Source organism: Bidens hawaiensis, unplaced genomic scaffold (assembly GCF_021521415.1).
Source record: "Bidens hawaiensis isolate Kalapana, Puna unplaced genomic scaffold, B.hawaiensis_p1.1 tig00015877_1, whole genome shotgun sequence".
NCBI lineage: Eukaryota > Viridiplantae > Streptophyta > Magnoliopsida > Asterales > Asteraceae > Bidens > Bidens hawaiensis.
Genome location: NW_027492422.1, coordinates 420,734 through 429,883, shown reverse-complemented (window position 1 = coordinate 429,883; position 9,150 = coordinate 420,734). Strand labels below are relative to the sequence as shown.

The window sequence follows — 9,150 nt, the reverse complement described above, 5'->3', positions numbered from 1 at the left end:
GAGCCCGTGTCACACACGGGATAATTCAAATTATAAAATTATAAGTAAAAAAATAATTACATAGTGTATATGAAAAAAAAATGTAACATTTAATGCTTGTATATTTACAATGTGTACATAAATTGATTTTATTTATATCACAAAATGATTTTTTTAAATGAACTTAATAAAAAAACTGTTCGTGCAAAAACATACCCGAGAATGCTTCTTTCTATTGAAAAATTCATTCTCGGTGTCATATATGTATAATTGAAATAATTTTGGTTATGAACCAATTTCGGAAATAAGACTTATCATACGATAGTAGTTCTAACCACCCAGCCTAAATACAAAAGAGGCGTTACCTTTATTGATATATTTATCAATTTATCACTCATCAAAGCAAAGTAGGACATTAAATTGTAGAAGTGGATGTTCTTCAAGAACTATGTTTTTTCTAAGCTATACTATGAAAAAAATTTTGATAAGTTTCAGAGGGCTTATTGACTTTGTCATAATGACAATATAAAAAATAACATGTTAACCCATTCAATTAATATTTTGTTTCATTTGAGTATAGTTTTGCATGACATGCTTCAATTTAAGTAACAATTAATGTTGACATAAATATTTCAAATTTGATAAAAGTTAGAAGTAATTGATAGGCATGTCGAAAGTATTCGCAATCTTTTCTTAAATTTTAATAGTTGAGGGAAAAATAGTCAATTTGCCAAATCCCGAACCTTTTGATTATTTCAAAAAACGCCCTTAAAAATAAATTTGAAACCCGAATTATGTATAAAATTATAACTTTCACACTTTTGACAATTTAAAGTCAACGCTTTGAACCCATAACAGATTTGACAATAAATGAATTTTGCATTCTCAAATTTTTAAAAGTACTCAAAATTTTTATTTTTGACCCGTAACAAAATTTGACCTAAATGTAGTTAACTTGTACCAAGCAATCTATTTTCCAACTTTTGACCCATAAAATTAAATTTAAGTTCCAAAAAAAAACCCGAAACAATCTTCATTTGAAAAACATGATTTATTGTTGAATTTTGGAATTCACCAAGTATTTTGAAATATATAGTAAAATAATAAGTTAATATTTATATTTATAAAAATATATAGATACTATATAAAAATAGTGTAAAAGGAAAGTGAATAATTATTAATTTATTACATATATTAGGGTATATTAGTTTTGGAGGGAAAAAAATTATGAGAATTAACAAAACATAACACATGTTCACATTTATTTTACTTTATTAGAATATGCAGATAGATATATTAGGGTTACTTAATATGTTATTTTAGAGGGAAAAGAATTGTAAGAATTAACCAAAATATGACAAGTGTACACAATTATTTTACTTTATTAGAATAGGTAGATTCGTCTTCCGGTTTTACAAAATGCTGAATACGAGTAACCACATTCCATGCTTAAATCGAGATTCAGTTATTTCGAGTTTCGCCTAACAAATCCCGGGGCTGCAGTTGTAATCGACAAACTAATTTAGGAAGTTGAATTTGGTTTGATTACAGTAACCAAATAAAATTCATATATCGAATAAACCGAAACATGCTAAAAACTAACCGATCCGATTATTAGCACCTATAGATACATGCTACATGTATTAGGTCAAACAGTATGGGCCAACTTTGGGTTTGTAGTTTCCTATTTTACCAAACCCCACTCCTTTATATCCATCCATCCATCCACATGATATCGTCCCGACACAAACCAGACGCGCACGAGAAAACTAGCTTCAAATCACCAACATCGCACGACGACGAAGATGATGATTTAATCCTCTAATTGTTTCAATTTCACATTCAATTTCGCTTTTTCCTTTTTATATTTGTTTGTATTGTTCATGTATTTGTAATCCCCAATTCCTAGGGTTAGGGTTTCATTTTCCAATTTGTATAGAACAATTAGCTGTGTATCGTTTTATGTTTTGATATGATTTTGTGAAATTGAAATAATGATGGATAGTAGTTCTAGAGGTAGACAATTTGATAGATCATCTAGAGATATAAAGAAACCGAGACTTAATAATAACGGTAGGCCGGTGGCGGTAGGGTTCTGGCAGAGTGCCGAGAGAGATAAAGATTTAGAAAACAGTGGAGGAGGTTATCATCCGCAAGCCCTATCGCAGCTGCAGCAGCAGCATCAGGAGCTGGTGGATCAGTACATGACGTCGCTGGCGGAGCTGACGTTTAACTCGAAGCTGATTATTACGAACTTGACGATTATTGCTGGAGAGAATGTGCAGGCTGCTAAAGCTATAGCTGGTGCTATCTGCACTAATATTCTTGAGGTAGGATTAGTGTCATACGGTCATGAGGTGATATTATTTTGTTAACTGAATGACAATATTAAATTGTAAATGGTTGATTATGATTTATATGGATTTAAAGTTTAAACTAAGTTGGTGCTTTTATGAGTATATGAGGCACAATGAGTTTAGTACAAATGCAACAATTGCAAATGTGTGTGAATGAGAAGGTTGTGTTCTTATTACTGATGTGATTTGATTGGTTACCAGAGCCGGATCAACTGAACACGGTCTATTTCAATTGTTTTAGGATGACTTTCAAAGCTTAAAGGGCTTTGTAAATAAAGAAAAACAGATATGCTGGTCTTTTGTGGTTGATTATAATATGTTGATGTTTTTTTTTTCAAAATATATTGTTGCTATCTTACTTTTGCAAGTTAAAAATTTCTCTTGTTTAACTTCTTTGTCTTGATGAAAAGCTTTTAATGATTGTAATTGTTGCTGACTTGAAAAACTGTTTTTAGGTCCCGAGCGATCAAAAGCTGCCATCACTATACCTTCTCGACAGTATTGTGAAGAATATTGGCAGAGATTATATCAGATACTTTGCTGCCAGACTACCTGAGGTTAGATTTTTAGTCACCAGAAGTGCCTTTAACTATGTTAATCAATTAGTTCAAGCAGTTTTGTTAGTCCTCTACATGAAAAATCTATTGAAGGTTAGGAAAATAAAGATAAAGTCATTATTTTCTTTAATTTTGTATCTTCTGATGTATACTTACGGTTACATAAATGGAACTTATGCTTAAGTGTCAGCATTTCTTCTACAGTTCTACACTTTTTTATCCAGCTAAATGAATGCTTGAACATTAGTGAACTGTTTATTTACCGTACAAAATGATATTTTTTGTTCAATAATGTATGCTATCTTCAAATTTTCTGTTAAGTCCTATGGATATTAATTATCACTGGTTAGTTGCTCCCTTGGGTGGGTCTTTTAGGTTTTCTGCAAGGCATATAAACAGGTTGATTCAGCTGTACATTCTGGAATGCGCCATCTTTTCGGTACTTGGAAAGGTGTATTCCCGCCTCAATCACTACAACTTATTGAGAAAGAACTTGGTTTTCAATCAGCTGCAAACGGATCATCTTCTTTAGAGCCTGACCCGCAATCTCAACGCCCTGCTCGAAGTATTCATGTGAATCCCGAGTATCTGGAGGCTAGACAAAGACTTCAACAGTCGAGTATGGTAAGGGGCTCTTTTTTTTTGTTGGAAAATCTTACTTTTTTCAGTTTTGCATCGGTATCATCTATTATTTTTAGGAGTGTGCATTGTTCAGTTTGAGCCCAAAACCGACCCAAACCGAACCTAAATTGAAATTGGGTTTTTGGTTTTTGGATACCGTTCGGTTTTGGTGTCTTTTCATTGTTTTCATGACCGGACAGGACAGACCATGAACCGAGCATGGAATCGGTTCGGTTAACCCTGTTTAACCGTTCCTCATTTGAGCTGGCCAGTTATTGGTTGGTCTGGTGAGCCAGTTGAACCACACCGGATTTTTATTTATTTTTTTCTTTCCTTTGAAATCTCATTTTATGAGTCATTCATGGTTTCACATTTTATTTGTTCAAGTCTTAATATTATATTAAAATTGCAAAGAAGTATTATAGTATTTTCATCGTTATCAAAGGCGCTAGTTGCACTCAAGGCGCGCAGGCCTCACCTGGGGCCTAGGCGCAAGGCGCAAAAAAAGTGAGGGCTAACAAGAAATAAGCGCAGTTAAATCTTTTTTTTTAAAGTCTATTATGTATTAGAAAAATAACTATTAGTATCATCTAATTAGTACCAAAAGTTAAAAAAGAGTCAAGGTTTAAATGTAATTCCAAAACTTGAATAACAACATATTCAAAGTAAAGCACCAAAATGTTCAAAACATGAAAACCAAAAGTTCAAGTAGTAATAAATAGTAAAGGTTCAAATGATCATTGTTCTTGATCCGTCATCGATACCGATAGAGGTGTGGCTAACTTCAAGAAGTGAAGGCCTAGAAACTAGAAGCGCATATATTGGGCCTCAGCTTCAAAATGGGCCTTGACGCAAGAAGCGAGGGCTTTTAATAACTATGAATAATTTTTTACACACACACACACACCCAGTTTTATGCTTACATTATTAAATGATGCCATCTGGTTCTGAAATTCTGTCCAACCGGCCTGACTTGTGAATCAGTAAGACAACCAGTTTTTGTCCGGAGTCACTCTGGTAAGGTTATGCAAACATTTGTTTTTTCGGTTTCAGTTTTACCATCTGGGCTTGAAATCATTCTTTTTGTTAATTAATGATAAGTGATTATTATACATGTGGGATACTGAATTTTTACATTATGTATTAAATTCTTATAAATTATGTAATGTTCAAAATAAAAAGTGAAAATGCATAAATTCAGTTTAGTTCGGTTTTTACATTTTCATTTACATGCAAAACCGAAATTTTGGTTTTTACGGAAAAATAAAACCAAACTATCGGTTTTATGTTTGGTTTCGATTATTTTGGTCACGGATTGCCTTTTCGGTTTAATGCTCAGAAAATTATCTATATTGCTCGTTTTTCCTTATCTACATGGTTTGTTCACTTGTTGATCAACTAATTTAAACAAGAATTAAGTAGGAACCATTGAAAAGCAAGTACACTTTTATAGTTTTATTATTATGTTCATCTTCAAGTTGACCTTTTACCGTCTTTTTTGAACAACATGAAGGCAAAAGGTCCAACTAGTGGCACAAAGCTGATTAATACACCGGAGCATATTAATAGAGAAGACAGAACATCAGCCAATATTACTTCTATGAGGCCCCCAACAAATTCTTGGCTTAAGGTAAAGGCATGCTAGTTTATATTTTAAATTTTATAAACTGGCTAAGGAAATAGTAATATATGCAGAACATTCAGCAGGCACAAAGAAACGTGGAGGGCAGTATTCGCGAGAATGAACGTGCACCATATAATGATTACAGTTCACGTGAAATATTTAATGAAAAAGGATTTGGCAATAATAGGAATGGCTTTGCCATGAAGTGTGAAAACCCTAATTTCTCAACCAAGAAACCTGCAAATGCAGATGGCAAAATGCAGCCTGCAAATAATATTGCTGTTAAGAAATTTGGTCAGTCGAATAGGAGCTGGAAGAATTCAGATGAAGAGGAGTACGTGTGGGATGGTATGAACTCACGGTTACCGAATTCTGTTAAATCCGGTGGTGGCTCAAAGCGGGACCCGAGGTCACCCCCCGAGCCTGAAAAGCCGGTAAGTCATAAGAAAATAGAATGGAGCATGTTTGTGCTTGTTCATTTAATTTAACTGAACGAACGAAAACGGATGAGGTTTTCGTGTTAATGTATGTTATTAGTATAAGCGAACGGTTCATGAGCGTAAGCCAAAGAACTTAGTTGAACACGGATGAACTAACATAACCGAGCGAACACCTATTAGAAACAAACGTAAACATCAATATGCTGGCTCTAAAATTTTTATAAAACTAGAATAAGTTGTAACTTGTAAGAAGTGATGTTTTAATTTCATAAAACTAAACTGAATTGTAATGGGTCTAAGTCTTTTAAATGAATATATAAAACGAACGAACTTAAAACTAACGTAAACCAACGTTTGTGAACATAAATGAACGAACGGGGCATGTGCTCATGTTCATTCATTTAACTAAATAAGCAAACGGAATCCGTTCATGTCTCCTCGTTTATTAAATATACGAATTGTTCATCAACGGTTCAGTGAACATTCCATTTGTCTATATGTGATATACGCATGTAAAATTATTGCAACTCGAAGCTGATGATCTGTATTTGAACTCTGTAGGGTTTTGAGAATCGCCTCCAAAAATCACAGGGTTTATCTGTCAACGGGGTATCCACATCCGTTAACTCTATCTCAAAGCCCTCAAGTCTTGATGGGCTTCCTCCAAGTGCAGTAACGGGCCTGCAACGACACACTCCTGCACCCTCGATCCCGACTTATAATTCAAGTAGAATACTGAATAATATTACTGCCCAAGATAATAAACCCACTGTGTCTCGGGGAAGGAAAAAAACAGGACCTGCGAGTCATTCTTCTCAAGATTCTTTCCACACCGATGATTCTCAAAAAACACGGGACCCGCTGCATTCACATACTAAAAAGCATGGGCCCGCTCAAGCAGACTTGCAACCTGTCATGAGTATTTTGAGTACACTGGTTGCCAAAGGCTGGATTTCTGCATCAAAGCCTGATCCTCCATCCGATGAAAAAATACAAAAGGATGAACATACCCCTCACAAAGGACCTGTACCAGAAAAGAGGAAATCACCTCTTAGAAAGGATGATCCATCTCCCATCGAAGATGTAAAAAGTGTTATTGGGTTTGAATTTAAGCCTGATGTGATTCGGAGGTCGCATCCTGCTGTAATAAGTCAACTCATTATCGATGAACTTCCACACCAGTGTCACGTATGTGGGTTAAGGTTTAAACTTGTGGAACGGTTTGACCGACACATCGAGTGGCACACACTTAATGACCCTGAATCAAACACGCTCAACAAATCATCGAGGAGGTGGTTCATGATTTCTGAAGATTGGGTTAATGGGAAGCTTGAAACGCAGTTTAGTGATCATACCATGGGTCCCGTGCTGATTGATGGTGAGCAGATGGTTGTTTCTGATGAAAGTCAGTGTGCGTGCGTGTTGTGTGGTGAGGTGTTTGATGACTTTTATTTCCAAGAATTGGGTAAATGGATGTTTAGAAGAGCTGTGTATCTTAACATCAAAGACGGGGATGGTGATACTTATGGGCCCATAGTGCATGCACTTTGTGTATCAGAAAATTCTCTTTCTGATTTGGGATTACTTAGTGATGTCGAAAGAGTAAGTATTGTTCTATAAACACCCCTGAAATAACTGACACGAAATAAACAAACCCAAGGTTTTATGTTTTTATAAAAACAGAACTTTTGGCTTGTTTCGGTTTTGCATGTAATTAAAACCGAAAAAAGCGAAACCGAATGGTTTTCAAAAACTCGAATACCGAATTTTTGGTTTTTGGTTCAGTTTGAGCCGAAAACCGATTCAGGTACAACTTTCTGCAGTTAAGATGATTCAAAATATATGTATTTTAGAATAAAATGATTTAGAAGGCCAAAGATGTACTTTGGACAGTTATTGTAATTTGGTATGATTCTATCTTGTTTTTGACTTTCAGGAAGGCGAGTAATGGTTTTAAGTCGAATCGAGTGGACGATCATGTGATGAAGCCAAAAGCGAGTGAAACCAGGTTTGGTATTTGGTTGCAGATACATTCTTAAATTATCTGTCTGCACCTTCGAACTTAGTGCAAATGTTGGAAAGTGGAAAAACATGGATCGTCAGCTTTTAAAATTTACTTTTTTTTTCTTTTTTCGGTCGACCTTTGATAGAAAGAAAATTAATACATCTTATATGGTCTTGCACCATATTTTACTTAATATTATTAACTTGCTGCTCTTTATCTCAGTAATTTACTTTTTTTTAAACTTTATAATTCGATGTTCTTAGCTCTTAAAAAGCAAAAAAACGGGCCGCAAGTTGCAGATTGAGCGAGAAAGCAGTGCGTAATTTATTTCAGTTGCTGAAGACATGGAAACATATGCTGTTTTGGTTTGTGTTTATGCTTTTGATCGAATCTAAATGTTATTTTACTAGTTGGGATGTGCTATACATTAATGAACTCTAGATGATTGTCTTTTTGTTTTTTCACTGCTGAAGGACTATATTAATGCATTTGATTGCTTTTGAGTAAAGTCGACGGGTCCTGCATCATCACTAGTCTAGAGCCATTAAACTGGTCGTCATTGCAGGCTAGCCACCTGGTCTGTTGAATCAAACCTTGAAAATTGTCACATGAACCGAACAAGACGTGTATTTGTTGTAGGTTGAAGATAATACGATCTGTTAACAATTTTTTTTGAGTAAATTGTCATTTCCGTGCATGTGGTTTGCTCACTCTAGTTATTTCCGTCCAAAACTTCTTTAGCAATTTCCGTAATTGTGGGATCATTTTCTTTTCATTTTAGTCCAGATCACTAAGAGTGAGAGGGGAGCTACCTCAAATATTTCAAAACCCACAAATCCTGAAGTAAAAGAAAAAGAATGGAAAGTCTATTATTGAAGGTGTTATCATCAGTTATTGGCTATGTAGTGAAGATTCTGTAGCTGAACTGAATTGGTATCATCACTTATCTCCCAATTACACCTTAAAACAATAAGGTCGATTCTTAGCCCCAAGTATGTTGTATTAGGGGTGCAAACGAGCCGAGCCCGAGCTCGACTAGGCTCGAGCTCGGCTCGTTTAGCTTACACAGAGCTCGAGCTTGGCTCGTTTCGAGCTCTATTTTCAAAGCTCGAGCTCGGCTCGTGAGTAGATTTTCAAGCTCAAACTCGGTTCGGGCTCGGCTCGTTTACTATATATCAAATATTTTTTTTATATAATTATAATTATTGTTATATATTTTTTTCTCTTATAACTTTATGTATAAAATAATATATATTATTTAGTTATTTTTATTTATTTTTTTATAACATCATATATATTAATTAATAATTATTAAATATATATTTTAAAAAATTATAGAAATGAAAGGCTCGTTTAGGCTCGCGAGCCGGCTCGAGCTCGATAAGTGAAGCTCGGGCTCGATTGAGCTTGGCTCGATCGAGCTTTTTAACGGGCCGATGTCGAGTAGCTCGCGAGTAGCTCGGCTCATTTGCACCCCTAGTGTATGCAACATACTGAAGCTTCTGTAGCTGAACTGAACTGGTATTTCGTTTGCGATATCATGATGAATAATTGAAAAACAAGGGCC

The 9,150-nt window shown here is 34.9% G+C and overlaps 1 protein-coding gene across 2 annotated transcripts; it reads left to right on the top strand.

Annotated features, from left to right (window-relative positions):
* The first annotated feature begins 1,826 nt into the window (after nt 1–1,826).
* LOC143549975 (polyadenylation and cleavage factor homolog 4-like) lies at nt 1,827–7,374 on the top strand. Of its 2 annotated transcripts, none has more exons than XM_077040734.1 (6): nt 1,827–2,309; nt 2,792–2,893; nt 3,269–3,517; nt 5,028–5,144; nt 5,222–5,572; nt 6,140–7,374. In XM_077040734.1, the coding sequence occupies exons 1-6, from the start codon at nt 1,974–1,976 to the stop codon at nt 7,196–7,198; spliced, it is 2,214 nt and encodes a 737-aa protein (XP_076896849.1). In that variant the 5' UTR covers nt 1,827–1,973; the 3' UTR covers nt 7,199–7,374. The 2 variants fall into 2 exon arrangements, with proteins under 2 accessions (XP_076896849.1, XP_076896848.1); XM_077040733.1 differs by having other exon boundaries at nt 5,210–5,572; nt 6,140–7,373.
* Nucleotides 7,375–9,150: the final 1,776 nt, after the last annotated feature.

Coding starts and splice junctions, on each gene's coding strand:
- LOC143549975 (XM_077040733.1), top strand. CDS start 1,974: ATGATGGATAGTAGTTCTAGAGGTAGACAATTTGATAGATCATCTAGA. Junction 2,310..2,791: donor TCTGCACTAATATTCTTGAG/GTAGGATTAGTG, acceptor AACTGTTTTTAG/GTCCCGAGCGATCAAAAGCT. Junction 5,573..6,139: donor CCCCCGAGCCTGAAAAGCCG/GTAAGTCATAAG, acceptor TGAACTCTGTAG/GGTTTTGAGAATCGCCTCCA.